The 17,219-nt window shown below is 33.2% G+C and overlaps 1 protein-coding gene across 1 annotated transcript in view; it reads right to left on the reverse strand.

The window, feature by feature from the left end:
* Positions 1-16,904, reverse strand: part of LOC122518714 — a 29,049-nt gene extending 12,145 nt beyond the window's left edge. Inside the window, exon 1 of the mRNA XM_043637771.1 lies at positions 15,359-16,904. Within this exon, the coding sequence (XP_043493706.1) occupies positions 15,359-16,667 (1,309 nt within the window). The 5' untranslated portion in view covers positions 16,668-16,904. The remainder of the gene's footprint in view (positions 1-15,358) is intronic.
* Between the last annotated feature and the right edge of the window lie 315 nt (positions 16,905-17,219).

The raw sequence follows: 17,219 nt of genomic DNA on the forward strand, positions 1-17,219 counted from the left end.
ACAACTTCATGCCATATATTTGAAATTGCTTTGCCGCGCGTCGTAAATACCGACAAACTTCATGGTGTCGTTTTTCCAGACGTTCGGAACAAAATCACTTCCCATTACATTTTCCTCAACGCGTCAAAATAAGTATAACTTCAAAATAATAAAAATTCAAGTGGAATCCCTAAAATTATTTTGAATCCTCGTTACGCATACGTAATAATATTCATAAGTATAAATCAATATAAGTGAGAGAGAAAAAAGGAGAAATGGATAATCCATCCCCCGTTCTGAAAAGAGGGGGTAGGGAGGGGGGTCTCGAACAAGTGACATAAGGTCTAGTCACGTTCATGGGGTGGTAAGCGTTAACTATGACGCTAACTAACTACAAACAACCCTGAAGGTAAAATAAACAATCTAAATAGTCGGCAGGACGGAGTAGTAAAACGATAACTAAAGAAAATTTATCAAATGGGGTATAATTCCCGATAGAATGGAAAGGACGACCAATAGGAAGACACTTTTGGGATCTTATATAGGTAGGAATAAATGTGTTAGGTATATTTTCTGAAGTCGAGAAGATCTGAGAGAAAGAGAGAGACAGAGAGAGAGAGAAAGAGAAATAGAAAGCTATGAAAAGAAATAAAGATTGAAGGGGATGGTGGTGCAAAACCGTGACAGATGTTGGTAAACAAGGAGGGTGGCTTTATCGAGTGGACAATCACCACTATTGAAACTCTTGTATCGGTGAATTAGAAGTACAGTGTCGTCAAATGCAGTGTGCGGTACGTACCGGTGACGACTACCACGTTTTCGTTTCGACGCAACCTTTATCATGATAATTTCATTTATTTGGGCATCCATTAGCCGCTTCATGCCACCATAGCTAAAGAACAACCCCTAAAATCGTGCGCGATCATCACGCCGGTAAACACTGGCCATTATCTCTACTTAAACCAAACCACCCTCTTTCTGTTATATATATATATATGTCCTATCTGTAAAGGTACGTAAGTAACACTACCCTTCGATAAAATTATAGTGTCCCTCTCCACCCTCCCTTCATAGAGAAGAAAATAAAAACCTATGAATATAATAAGCTGATATTTGTTTGAGTTAGTATTTACTTTAATAGATTTTTCTTAAGTACTTTTAATATAAATGATTAATAATAGTAATCTAATATTTGTATATGATTGATATGAATATAATATAAAAAAGAAATGATGATAGAGAAAGAGAGAGAGAGAGAGAGAGGAGTAGTTAATTGTTCCGATGTGACGCGAAAGCTTTTTTTGCAAACGACAAATTCCCTCTCCCTCTCTCTCTTTCTCTTTTTATTACAAAGGAAGGAGGAATCGCACCGGGTATCTCGGACTAACGAGTAACTGCCCTCGTTAAACTCCTGCCCGAAGGGTTCGCTTAATTAAAGCTAATTACTCGATTCCGTTGCCGACGACTAGAGCCACACTTTCCTTTTTATTCCTTATTTCTTTTTATCCTACGATTCGATCAGAATAAAAAAGAAATATAGAACAAAAATGCCCAAAAAATATAATCAATCACATTAATCCAAAGAGATAGGTTATTACTTTCTAATAATACAATCTAGAGATTTAGATTTACTAGAAACTATTTTTCCAAATTTTCTATCCCTTTCTCTCAAACGCAAACTCGAAAGATTGAGAAATAGAGATAGAGAAAGATAAATACATATATATACAGGTGGTAGTCCGTAAGCGGTAGGTATCCAGGTCCGGAACCGAAAATGGCCACCCTCTAATGGACAGCAATTACCCAATAGCGAATTGCAAATTGGAATTACCGTCCTAAATCGGCGTGTATACCTCTAACCGAGTAGCAGCAGCAGCAGCAGCAGCAACGAGAGAGGAGAGTTCAGCTTCCGCAGTAGGAAAAGCGAAGGGGTTGCTGCTAACGACTTGGTTGTGTGTGGCGGTGTGTGCATTCATCCTTCTCCCTTCTACCTGGTGCCCCCCGTTCCCTTCCTCCTGCTTTCCCATTTACTCTCTCTCACTTCTATTCTCAGCCCGTTCTGTGAACTAGGAGACGTTTAGGTATCTCTCTCTCTCTCTTATACCCTCCCTCTCTCTTCGCGACGTTTCAACGCGCGTCTGTGGTGCCAGAAGCTCCGCCTGCAATTCCCCTAACCCCCTTAGCATGTCCCGCCCCCGAATTATCTGCCCCTCGGAAACGAACTAAACGAATCTAGCCGAACTCGAGGAGAGGAAAGGAAACGCCACTGCTGCTAGCTACTACGATATCTCCACCTACTCTTACCCTCATTCTATTCCTCCCTCCTCCCTTCTTCTTCTTCTTTTCTTTTCTTTTCTTATCCCGACAAAGAGATGCCAAACCATCCCCATCTTCCTTCCCTCTTTCCTTCTTTCTTTCTTACCCATTCTCTGATAGACGAAAGAAGGGAGAAAAGTTGGCCAACTTTTATCAGGCTATTTTCCTTACCCCGAAATGGCTGAATTTAATCCCGAAACTCCGGGGGCTCGCAAGTCCGCCACAAATCACGCCATAAACATCCGCTATGTTACTTCTTATTCTTGCCCCGTGTGTACCACCTCAACCCCCACCGTACCAAATGTCTAAACCTTTTCTATCTTTCTCCCTTTTATTTTTTTTTTTTTCTTTTAGCCAAATTCGATAAGAAGTAATAGTCTCCTAATGTTGCTTTTTCGTAAATATTGAAAATATTTTGAATAATCTTATTGAAAAAATAAGAGAGAGAGAGATAGAGAAAAGATAGGTATATGGTTTTGGGTAGAGAGAGAGCATATAGATAGACGATAGCGCGTTTGAGCGAACGCGGGATGTTACACATCGGCTAACCAAGATCTGTTTGCTTGCGGACGGCCAAACTAGCTGCCAGCTAATTCAGAAACACCATTACCACCTATACGCCTATAGGCAGGTAGACTGATGCTACTGCTTCCGATATACATCTACATATATATAGATATATAGATATATAGATATATATATATGTATATGTATATAATGTATATATATGTGTATAGTCAGCAGGTATACGTTCCGTACGTGCACTCGTGGATCAGCGAATTTGCCGATTCTCCCTTCTCCGTTTCCTCTCCTCCTTTACTCCCTCCTCCTCCTCCTCCTCCTCCTCCTCCTGTTCACCGTTCCAACCCCCTCCAACCTGGTGCTGCTAGCCACCGCTTTTAGCCCATCGATGGAAGCTTTAATTTCGGTCGATCCCGGATAACATTGAGACCGTGAATGGTCCTGGCGTTGAAAGTTTGCGATTCGAATGATTCCGAAACCCTTCTCCTCCTCTTCCTCTATTCTATTCTACGAACTATAATAGGAAACTTTGATTTGTGCTTTGGTTTAACCCTTTGAGCCACGGAATTTTATAAAATAAAAAGATCCACACGTTGCACAGATTTAATTTGCACGAAATTAATTTATAATTTTTGTTAATAAAGAAACAATATATTTTGTGCTTTGGTTTAACCCTTTGAGCCACGGAATTTTATAAAATAAAAAGATCCACACGTTGCACAGAATTAATTTGCACGAAATTAATTTATAATTTTTCGTGAATGGTCCTGGCGTTGAAAGTTTGCGATTCGAATGATTTCGAAACCCTTTCTCCACCTCTTTCTCTATTCTATTCTACGAACTATAATAGGAAACTTTGATTTGTGCTTTGGTTTAACCCTTTGAGCCACGGAATTTTATGAAATAAAAAGATCCACACGTTGCACAGAATTAATTTGCACGAAATTAATTTATAGTTTTTTGTTAATAAAGGAACAATATTTTGTGCTTTGGTTTAACCCTTTGAGCCACGGAATTTTATAAAATAAAAAGATCCACACGTTGCACAGAATTAATTTGCACAAAATTAATTTATAATTTTTCGTGAATGGTCCTGGCGTTGAAAGTTTGCGATTCGAATGATTCCGAAACCCTTTCTCCTCCTCTTCCTCTATTCTATTCTACGAACTATAATAGGAAACTTTGATTTGTGCTTTGGTTTAACCCTTTGAGCCACGGAATTTTATAAAAAAAAGATCCACACGTAGCACAGATTTAATTTGCACGAAATTAATTTATAATTTTTTGTTAATAAAGAAACAATATATTTTGTGCTTTGGTTTAACCCTTTGAGCCACAGAATTTTATAAAATAAAAAGATCCACACGTTACACAGAATTAATTTGCACGAAATTAATTTATAATTTTTCGTGAATGGTCCTGGCGTTGAAAGTTTGCGATTCGAATGATTTCGAAACCCTTTCTCCACCTCTTTCTCTATTCTATTCTACGAACTATAATAGGAAACTTTGATTTGTGCTTTGGTTTAACCCTTTGAGCCACGGAATTTTATAAAATAAAAAGATCCACACGTTGCACAGAATTAATTTGCACGAAATTAATTTATAGTTTTTTGTTAATAAAGGAACAATATATTTTGTGCTTTGGTTTAACCCTTTGAGCCACGGAATTTTATCAAATAAAAAGATCCACACGTTGCACAGATTTAATTTGCACAAAATTAATTTATAATTTTTCGTGAATGGTCCTGGCGTTGAAAGTTTGCGATTCGAATGATTCCGAAACCCTTTCTCCTCCTCTTCCTCTATTCTATTCTACGAACTATAATAGGAAACTTTGATTTGTGCTTTGGTTTAACCCTTTGAGCCACGGAATTTTATAAAATAAAAAGATCCACACGTTGCACAGATTTAATTTGCACAAAATTAATTTATAATTTTTGTTAATAAAGGAACAATATATTTTGTGCTTTGGTTTAACCCTTTGAGCCACGGAATTTTATAAAATAAAAAGATCCACACGTTGCACAGACATTTTATTTATATTTAAATTGTATAAAATTAATTGATAGTTTTTATTAATAAAGGAACAATATATTATAGAAACATAAAGAAATAATAATTCAATAAAGTTTTTTTCTGGGACTCGGATAATGTCCCACTATGCATTACGGTGCATCAAAAAGGTGGGGGACACTTTTAATACCGCTATGCCTCAAAGAGTTATTCAAAACATTCGCTGATGGATTTCAAGTTAAAAACTTTTCGACGGTTTGTTTAATCCGATATTGCTCCGTATTTGTACTCGCTGTTATATGTAATACGTTCAACATAAAATATTATATTTGCTAGATTTCCTCTTGTCAACTGGTCCTGCCCCTCTTCCAAATTTGTGGATCCAATCGTTCGAAAAGGGGATTTTCATCCCTCTCCTACCCCTTTTATAGATGGAACGAGAAACTGGTGTTGCGTATTGTTTCGAAAAATTGTTATTTTTGATTCACAGATCCCCATGTATGATTTGATTATTTAACTATCCAGATTAGAATTAATGAAATATATTGTTTCGTCGATCGTAATATTCATTTTTTGGTTCAAAATGATCGTAAAACGTGTGGTTGGCTATCATATCGCATTAACTATGGTTGCTATAAAACCGCGTTTGAATTAATAGGAATACTCGAAAATCCTAGACAAATAGGAGTAATCCGCCACAATCGGTACACCATATGTCGCACCAAAGATATATATATATAAGACCTACATATACGTACTAACGAAGAAAGTGGAAGAAAAAGGAATGAGTATGAGATTATTGATTATAAATATTATCGATATTTCATCAAAATATATATATTTAATTTATAACACACAAAATATATATTTAAAATTTAATAAATAAATAAATATATATATATATATAGATATTTATATTTAATTTAAAATATCATATAATAATTTCATCAAAATATATATATTTAATTTATAAAATACAAAATATATATATATATATTTAATTTAATAAATATATATATATTTTGATAAGAAATGCATGCAACAGAAAAATAGATAATTTAGATATAACGTTGTTTAACAATTTTAATTTAATCTAATATTAGGCTTTCGGTCAAAATGTTAAATGTACTTTTATAAACTCATTTAGAAGATACAAAGATAGGAAGAGATAACACGTGAAAGGATCTTTGTCAGGAATAGCTCGTTTAAACGGAGTATAAGTCGACGCGGAGTTACCATGGTAACAGTATGGGAATGGTGGTGTGACGATGGTGCACAAGAGGAGGAGAAGGAGGAGGAGGAGGAGCAGGAGAAAGAGAGACGGGGGACCGAAAGGGGATGAATAGACGGATGAATGACGCACAATTAACTAATTAAATCATCCACCAACCCCTCGCGCGAGCTTTGTCTCTCGAGTATCATCCCCTTTTGTTGGCAGAGCTTCCGCCATCTCTTCGCCATTGTTTCTCCCCGTGTTCCGTATGGGCGAGCCTCCATAAAACCGACAAAAAAGACAAAAAAGAAGAAGAAGAAGAAGAAAGAAAAAAAAGATAAAGAAAAGGGATTCTTCGATGGCCCAAAACCATCTTTCTTCTCTTTCTATCTTCACCTATCTCGCATATCTAACGTCGTTCTCTTTTTTTTTTCTTTTCACGGTTCGTCGAGTCGATTTAACAAATTGACGACGATTCGACAGGGACCAGGAACATGGGCTATGTCCCATAAGAAAACGAAATCACCTTAATTGCGGTTCCTTTGAATCCTTCGATTTCGTTTATCGGCTACTTCTGTTTTTTTTTTATTTTATTTTATTTATTTCTTTTCTTTTTAATTTCTACACGATTTAAATAGACACAAATTATTTCGTCTCGTTTGCACAAAAGCGAGATTTTATTTTTATTTCACTTAGATGGATTGGAATTCGACAAATATTTTTCTCATTTCCTATCCGTCAATTTTTTCGCGATAAAATAAAACTTACTTTCCCCGATATCTTTATATTAAATTTAATAGAAAGTTTTACGCGAGTCAATTTATTTTTGTTCATTTTAATCTATCTTAATTGGTCGACTTATTATCGTAATTTATAATTTCTCGTCGATAAGTCAATCAAATATTTTGTATTCAATTTTACATTCCCTGTTATACTTAGAAGATATTCAAAGAAGGGGTTCGTACCCTTTTCGGTTTGCTTCTCGTCGGTAATTATTTTTTCTTTTTAATCTCTGGTATATCTTTCTCGAACACTTCGGTAAAAGGTATTACCCAGTCTCCTTTCCATTGGCTTTAGCAAATAATTTTGTTCCCTTAATTTCGTTTGTACCGTTTTTTTTATTCTTAAAAGGGCCTACTCTACGCTATTACGTTGAAAAAATATCTCTTCTAATGTCACCCCATTAAAGAAGAATTCCTAACTCAATTTACATTAACATTCTCTCGCTCATTCGCTCACTCACTCTCCCTTTCTCTTTCTTTCACTCTTGACTTCGACTAACTCGTAAAATCGTTCGCAATTGGTTTAAAAAATTTAGAGCTGGCAATTTTGATTTAAGGGGTTATACGAAGTTAGAATTTTCAAAAAATGGATTTTTTTTTTTTTTCATTTTCGGAATGTACATATATTTAAGTATATTCTCTGAAAATTTCAAATCGATCCGGCAAATATTCTTCACTTTATGTAAGCTGTAAACCAAAATTTTTAAATATGCGTAAACGTCTCTTTGAAACTTTAAACGCGTTTTTCTCAAAACGATATTTTCAAAGTCGGTGATCTCGATTTTTCAGAAATAACTCAACCGATTTGTCTTATATTTTTACACAATATTCTTAGATATATTCCTCAGGTATTGACGGGAGGAATAAGATTTAAAAAAATTATTACTATTTTTCTTTTTTACAATTTAGAGCGAAAATTTCAGTCAAAAACGAAACATTTTTTTCAGATAGACGCCATTTTGTCAAAAATCAAAATTTTTAATATTCCTCCCGTTAATACCTGCATTAATCTATTCTTTAAAAGAATCCACTATTTTTTTTTTATTTCGGTTAATCAAAACCGCCGAAGTGGAGATTCACCGCCAAGCGCCTTTTTTTAGAGGACGTTCAGGAAATCATCTACAGGAACGGTGCACATTAATATTTTGACACGATTGACGCGCTATTGTATTCTTAAAAGTAGGCTCTATTTGAATTACCATCACATATAATTGACAAATTAAAACTTTTTCTAGAAAAAATTCGTAAAAAGACGTCTTTTTTGAGCCTCGCAACTGCGTATAACTCCTTAAGGTAGTAGTCTGGTAACTTGAGTTCAAAAAATCGAAAATTTTTTTTTTGCTTAATTTGAAAGTGCAATGTCTTGAGAATATACTGTGAAAATTTCAGACAGAAATTCGAAATATTTCGGGAGTTATAACGAGTTTCCTAGAGCGCCTCGGAGTCCAACCTTTCAAGTTGACCAACAGCTGCAACCGCTTGGACCCTTCTTTTATTTTTTTTTTTTTTCTTTTTTTGAGCGGACAAAGTTGCAGAGAATGATGCCTATGAAGAGGATGAAGGCATATTATACGCTCCAGGCATCGACGATTGACGTAAGTATAAGTTTACTTAGGAAAATTTGTTGTTGAACTTTAAACGCGTTTTTCTCAAAACATTGTTTTTCTGGTCGGCCCGGGTCCTAACTTTTTTTCTACTGAACCGATTGCTTTCAAATTTTAACAGGCTGTTCTACACACGTATAGTTCTCGTCGGTACTAAAGAGAATTTTTTCCACCCCTAACTTTTTATTTTACCATCCTTTCTTTGCTAAAATAAAAGGACTTTTTTTTCAAAGTCCGCCATTTTGTGATTTACGCTTGAAATTTAACTTCGGTAGATCCGACCAGAATGAGATGTATATTCTATATTCTATAGATTAAGAATAATCAAGAATATTTGATTTCAGATGACATCAAGAGCCAAAATCACCCGGGCCACCCATGTGCATTTTTTTGAGGTTCCAACTTCGAGTGACAATAATAATAGTTATAAACTATTAAATTTTTTCAAATAAATTTTTTTTTATATTTTCAATATGTAAATAAAAACACTCTAAATATTCAAGATAATTCATTTTCATTTTCCTATAAAAAACCACCCTCCAAAAAAGTCATGAAAATAGGCATAAGTTACCAGACTACTACTTTAAAAGATGAAGACCACCTGACATGTAAACTTGTGCACTTTTTTTTTACCTTTTCTTTTCGAACAAATAATTACGAAAATTTGTATAAAAGATATTTTCATTTTTCGACTAGAACGATGTGGAAACGTTAACGAGCAATAAATGCCACGTCGTCTCTTTTGCACATTCGTATATTCACATATATATATAAATACATAAATACGTATATTGTTTATAGAAAACAAGTGCCACGCGAATATTTCTACAGGATGGAAAAGCACTGAAATATTAAGCTTAATTAAAGCGCATCTGCGCGCAAAATGTATTTTATACGTCTATTAATCCTCAGTCACAGATCAACAGATCATTTGCAAAATATATTCACACCGCAGGCACATTTTAACGTGTTCCAGGCCCAGATAAAACCGATTCCTATTTTCGTTCATTCGTTCATTCGTTCGTTCGTTCGTTCGTTCGTATCCCCTAATCATTATTTTTCTCTTATATATTATATAATCCTATTCTCGCTAATGAACTGGAATACTTTATATCAATTTTTCGACAGGATCGTTTAATCTTTTTTCGACCGAAAACAAATATCTATCTATCTATCTATCTATCTATATTTTTCTGAATATCTCTAACGATTATTTAAATTTTTTCCGATAGGAATAGAAATTTCAATTCTATATAATAAAAATAAATATAAAAAAAATAACAAAAATGATAGAACATTCGTTTTCGTCCATTTTATACGGTGGAGGGGGAAAAGAGAGAAAAAAATAAAATAATAAAAAAAATAAAATGAATGATTCGGAGTTTGGGTCGGAGTCGTTGCATCCTATCGAATCTATCTGGTGTATCGTTACGAACGCTAGTTAAATTTCGATAGGGGGCCGGGGATGTGGATGAAACATGGTGTTTTCGTATCGTTGGTCAAAACGCATAACGCGCGACAAATATTCCGCAATAAAAGCTCTCCTCCACCTCCTCCCGGTGCCATACCCACTCCATTTCAGTCCACTTCAGCAGCCCATTCCACCTGTCCACGGTTCGAACGATTTTATTTAAAAAAGAGAAAGAAAGAAACGGAAAAAAAAAGGAAAGTCGATACGATCGGTGGCTTCGTAGTGGTGTTCGGCAATTTTTAACAAGTCGCGTTCGTGTCAACGTTGGAACGAAAATACTGCAAGGGGTGGTTGAGGGGGAGATACAGAAGGGGGGTAGGGTATATTGCGATGGTAGTGGTATGATGATGATGGTGGTGGTAGTGGTGGTGGTTGCCGCCACCGGTGGGCCTGGCTTATCGACGACGCACCTTTTATTTTATTCCACGAGTGTGCTTTTTGCGCTCGTTGCTCGTTTTACGCCACCGCTTTTTTTTCGACTTTTTTTGTCGAACGGTGGATTGCTCGGCAACTACCAATCAGGATCATCTGACAGGAAATACCCCCACTACCTCTATCTTCTCTCTCTTTACCTACTATTCCCATATATATATATATGGGAATAGTATATAGTATATATATGTATATATAGATATATATGAGACTCTCTATACGTTCACTGACCAATTTGTTCGATAAAAGCCCTCGACTGATTGGCCTGACAACGCGGCCACGGCTCTTTTTTCCGAGCGTGAAATTTACCGTGGTAACCAGTACTCTCTCTTTCTCTCTCTCTTTCTTTCTTTTTTCTAATTCCTGGTATTTCTCTCTTCTCGTCTTTATGATTTGTCACTCTTCTTATTGATTTATATACATTATATATATTTTTTCTGAAATTTTTTCAATCATATTTCTATCGATCGTACACACCGCTTCTCTTCCCTATTCTCTCTCTCTCTCTCTCTCTTTCGATTCATCATTTACCTTACTGATTTTATTGTTATTTTTAATTTTTCAAAGTTGCATCATATTTATCTATTAATTGTTTTTCACGTATCTTTTTCTTTCTAATAGTTTTCAACGTAATAATTTACACGATAGGATATCTAACATCGTACGAAGTGTACGATCTCGAGATAGGAAAAGTAAAGACAATCGAGGGACCTGTTGTCTCATTGTTTGTCGATACATTAATTTCGTCGAAAAAACCTTTCTTATCGGCATATCAAAGTGGAACAAGTCCTGTGTGTGTCTCAAATTCCGATATCATTTCGTGTTCACTCTTTCCCTTTTTTTTTTCCAAAATGTTTCATTAATTTTCTTTCAACTAACAACTAATTATATTGAAATATGTCGTATACGGATTTATGTTTTATATATATATATATATGATTAAGTTTGTAAATTATTAGAGAAAAAGATTCTTATCGTGCTAATAAATTCGAGTAGCCAAGCAACATGGTTAAAACCGATGCGATGCATTAGACGTGTAAACACTTATTATCTATCTATATAGTATATCCTATATGAGCAATCTGTCTTTCGAGGTTGTCTCACTCTTTCGAATTAATAGCTGGTAATAGCTGTTCGAGTGCTAATATAATACATATATCGTCTCATCTCGTCTCGTTTCGTCTCGTTTCATCGTTGGACAACGATACCATTTTATAAGCTGTTAGAAATTATTCGATTGGCCAATAAATATATTAACTTTATAATAATATTTTAATCAAATATATATTAGATTATTATACCGTTATTGAAAATACTTTATGTTCAAAATTTCAACTTTAGTTATCAGGAAACACGATACGAAAATATGTTTGTCTGCAACTTTTCTAATTTTTTTTTCTATGCAACAATGATAAAATATAATAAATAAATATAAGAAAAAAAAAATAATATTTTAATCAAATATATATTAGATTATTATACCGTTGTTGAAAATACTTTATGTTCAAAATTTCAACTTTAGTTATCAGGAAACACGATACGAAAATATGCTTGTCTGCAATTTTTCTAATTTTTTTTTCTATGCAACAAATGATAAAATATAATAAATAAATTGATCGATAAATAAATATAAGAAAAAAAAATAATATTTTAATCAAATATATTAGATTATTATACCGTTATTGAAAATACTTTATGTTCAAAATTTCAACTTTAGTTATCAGGAAACACGATACGAAAATATGTTTGTCTGTAATTTTTCTAATTTTTTTTGTATGCAACAAATGATAAAATATAATAAATAAATATAAGAAAAAAAAATAATATTTTAATCAATATATATTAGATTATTATACCGTTATTGAAAATACTTTATGTTCAAAATTTCAACTTTAGTTATCAGGAAACACGATACGAAAATATGTTTTCTAATTATTTTGTATGCAACAAATGATAAATATAATAAATGAATTGATCGATAAATAAATATAAGAAAAAAAAAATATATTTTAATCAAATATATATTAGATTATTGTACCATTATTGAAAATACTTTCTTTATGTTCAAAATTTCAACTTTAGTTATCAGGAAACACGATACGAAAATATGTTTTCTAATTTTTTTGTATGCAATAAATGATAAAATATAATAAATAAATTGATCGATAAATAAATATAGAAAAAAAAAATAATATTATAATCAATATATATTAGATTATTGTACCGTTATTGAAAATACTTTATGTTCAAAATTTCAACTTTAGTTATCAGGAAACACGATACGAAAATATGTTTGTCTGAATTTTTTCTAATTTTTTTTCTATGCAACAAATGATAAAATATAATAAATAAATTGATCGATAAATAAATATAAGAAAAAAAAATAATATTTTAATCAAATATATATTAGATTATTGTACCGTTATTGAAAATACTTTATGTTCAAAATTTCAACTTTAGTTATCAGGAAACACAATACGAAAATATGTTTTCTAATTTTTTTGTATGCAACAAATGATAAATATAATAAATAAATATAAGAAAAAAAAAATAATATTTTAATCAAATATATATTAGATTATTGTACCGTTATTGAAAATACTTTATGTTCAAAATTTCAACTTTAGTTATCAGGAAACACGATACGAAAATATGTTTTCTAATTTTTTTTCTATGCAACAAATGATAAAATATAATAAATAAATTGATCGATAAATAAATATAAGAAAAAAAAAATAATATTTTAATCAAATATATATTAGATTATTGTACCGTTATTGAAAATACTTTATGTTCAAAATTTCAACTTTAGTTATCAGGAAACACGATACGAAAATATGTTTTCTAATTTTTTTTGTATGCAACAAATGATAAAATATAATAAATAAATTGATCGATAAATAAATATAAGAAAAAAAAAAATAATATTTTAATCAAATATATATTAGATTATTATACCGTTATTGAAAACACTTTATGTTCAAAATTTCAACTTTAGTTATCAGGAAACACGATACGAAAATATGTTTTCTAATTTTTTTTGTATGCAACAAATGATAAAATATAATAAATAAATTGATCGATAAATAAATATAAGAAAAAAAAATAATATTATAATCAAATATATATTAGATTATTGTACCGTTATTGAAAATACTTTCTTTATGTTCAAAATTCAACTTTAGTTATCAGGAAACACGATACGAAAATATGTTTGTCTGCAATTTTCTAATTTTTTTTTATGCAACAAATGAAAATATAATAAATAAATTGATCGATAAATAAATATAAGAAAAAAAAAATAATATTTTAATCAAATATATTAGATTATTATACCGTTATTGAAAATACTTTATGTTCAAAATTTCAACTTTAGTTATCAGGAAACACGATACGAAAATTTGTTTTCTAATTTTTTTTTGTATGCAACAAATGATAAAATATAATAAATAAATTGATCGATAAATAAATATAAGAAAAAAAATAATATTTTAATCAAATATATATTAGATTATTATACCGTTATTGAAAATACTTTATGTTCAAAATTTCAACTTTAGTTATCAGGAAAATATGTTTGTCTGCAATTTTTCTAATTTTTTTGTATGCAACAAATGATAAAATATAATAAATAAATTGATCAATAAATAATATAAGAAAAAAAAAATATTTTAATCAAATATATTAGATTATTATACCGTTATTGAAAATACTTTATGTTCAAAATTTCAACTTTAGTTATCAGGAAACACGATACGAAAATATGTTTTCTAATTTTTTTTCTATGCAACAAATGATAAAATATAATAAATAAATTGATCGATAAATAAATATAAGAAAAAAAAAAATACCAGTAATTAAAGTAATTTATATTAATAATAGTATCGAAGAAAAGTATTAATACTTGACGTACGTTAGTTGATATCAATGTATATGTGTGATGATATTTGTCGTCGATCTTAACGCCAGATAGGATAACAATCGGTAGGTGTATATATATATATATATATCTTTTCTGGGATCGGCAGAGAACGCATCAATGACAGCTTAGCGAGACACGATTTATGAGGATAGTTATCGGCTTTAACGACCGTTATCGTGTGTATTCGATTTCTTCGCAAATTATTATCAAATCATTAATTTATCGGAAGATTGTATTGAAGGAGAAGGGATAGTCTAATCTTTCGACAAAAAGAAAAAAACTTCAGAAAAAGATTCCACTTTTTTTGTAGAAAATTAATTTTACAATAACAATAACAAAAACATGGAACAAAACAATAAGAATTGAATTTTATTTCTACTTATTTTACTTGAATTTTCTTCAAGAGGGTTGAAATGCAAATTTTACCGGTCCCCTCTCTTTCAATTTTATTTATTTCTTGGTCAGGTGTATAGTTCCGAAACGTACGAAATAGAGACTGGGATATGTAAGATCATAAACATATTGATTTTTTATCTAAACGCGTTACAGGATACATTATTGCAAATCATTTTTCTAAGTAAAAGTGTTTAACGTCGATTCGTAGGAATATTATATTCCTATCGCATAATCGAATCTCATGATCCATTTCAATAGTTTCAAAAAGTTTTTTGATCTATGATACGATAATAAGGGCTTGTAAAACAATTACTGATAAGTTTCGAAAAATACAAATAAAAAGATACGTAAAAAAAAAAGAAACCTATCGCGATAATTACGAGAATGATGATGCCGATGACGATGATGATGATGATAATGATAATGATGATGATGATGATGATGATGATGATGATGATGATGATGACAAAATGATGCTTGTAACGTTGGAAAAAACGATAAAACTCTTGACATTGATCAAAGAACAGATCTATTAAGTACTAACGATAATAACGATTAATAGTTGGCATATCATAAAAAAAAAAAAGGATAGGAAACAATGTAGATTGGATGGATATTATCGAGATGAAAAATATAAATTATCATCCCCTCTTTCTCTTGGTTAGGATAGAGAAGAAGGGGAAAATTGTATCGAATAATCACTTACCGGCTAAGTCAGCGGGTAATCTGGGATACAACATTCCAGTTCTAGCTAACCACTCGAGTTGAAGTTGATGAATCTGATGTTGAGGATGAGGACCGGTCGATTGAGGATGACCCACCACAGGATGACCCTCCTTGTGTATCGAGTGAAATGCGCTACCACTTGCGGGATGATAATACAATCCCCCGGGATGAATGAGAGGTCCTCCAGGATGTATCAAGAGTCCTTGATTCTGTCTAACAACACCACCGGCACCGACGGCATATGGTCCAGGTGCTAGACTTTGATGTCCGAGAACACCGTTACTCGTAACTTCCTCGGAACCAGGTGAAATAGGTGGGCTCGATGCTGGACTACGACTAGCGTTGCTACCAGGACTGGTGCTACCCGTAGTCCTGCTAGGATCAACCTCGATCGAGCCGTCATCTTCGACGGTTTCCAAACGATCGTTGCGATAAACCGTGTTAACGTTACGTCCTATTTGTATATTCGAGTCATTGTTGTGTATACCGGCAAGAAAATTGTCACGATTAGTCGTTTGACTTTCGTGGGCGGATTCGACACCCGTCGGTGAAATAGATCTTGGATGTTGTTGTACGAACGGATGTAAGGGATTACCGAGGGATATGCCAGTTCTTTGATCGTCGTTACGTCTTATCGAGCACGGTGGTGATTCTCCTCTACCTTGAATAGATTGTACTATCGAACTGTTCGCGAGATTCAACGTTGATTCTTGTACGACATTTTTGTGATTTCTCGTAGGAAATATTTTCTGTCGATCTTGTTCGTCGGTATCGTTGCTGTGTTTTCCCGTGGTAGCGCGTCCAAGTAACGCATCGATGCAGAACGACGTTTTACTCGAATTATTGTGTTGATTAGTCGAGTTTAAAGTATATCCTTGTGGCGACAACGTTCTACCGGGTGACGTACCGGATTCACGACAACGATTATTAACCGTAGTAACATTGATCATCTCGTCTGGGAAACACTTCCTCGACGTGATATTATTATCTTGTTCCTGAAAGAAATTCTGACTGGCATGATCCTTCGTGTAACGTTTAGGACAAAGTTCCTCTTGGTATCTGACAGTTTGCGTCCTATCCTCTAAATTATCATCGGGTGATCTCGTACCAACGAAACGAATCTCTTCGGGTGATCTTACTCTAGGCTCGATAGGCGATCTGGCTTCTTCCGATCTAGGCGATGACGATCCAGGATCTTGTAATCTTTGTTGTATCCCATAAATCTGTCTCTGATGGGTTTGATGCAAATCCTCGGAAACTACTTGAGTGTTGTAATGCATCGCTGCCATGCTTCAACCCTCTCCTCAAAAAACAATACCTTGACGCATTATCTAAATGAAAAATCCTCTCTAATTGCACTGATTATTAATCTTATTCGAGTCGAAGTAACACTGATAATACGATCTATTGAAATGTTTCCATCTCGCGAGTGATAATAGCATGACCTAAAACACCACACAGCGATATGATGATAAATCCTTAATAACTTCCAAACGAAAATGTTGAAATACAGAAAAGGTATAGTAGCCTAGCCTATTAGCTTGGCGTCGCGTAGCAAAGTGACATCGTGGCTGACCGCGTGTCCGCCGAAAAAGCCTTCCCCTACTTTTGCCCCACCATCTATCTATCTACCTATCTATCCGTCTATCTCTATCTCTATTTCTCTCTTTTTCCCTCACTCAGTAACGTTCTCCTGCCACGCCTCTCGTTGGGAACGTCGTAATCCTGCCACGCCTACGGGATCCCCTCTGATACTCTGGATACGGCGCAAGTTTTGGCTCCACCGAAGCTTATTCTCTCCCTCTCTCTCTCTCCCTCTCTCCCACTCTCCCTTTCTCTCT

Source organism: Polistes fuscatus, unplaced genomic scaffold (assembly GCF_010416935.1).
Source record: "Polistes fuscatus isolate 324 unplaced genomic scaffold, CU_Pfus_HIC Scaffold26, whole genome shotgun sequence".
Lineage (NCBI taxonomy): Eukaryota > Metazoa > Arthropoda > Insecta > Hymenoptera > Vespidae > Polistes > Polistes fuscatus.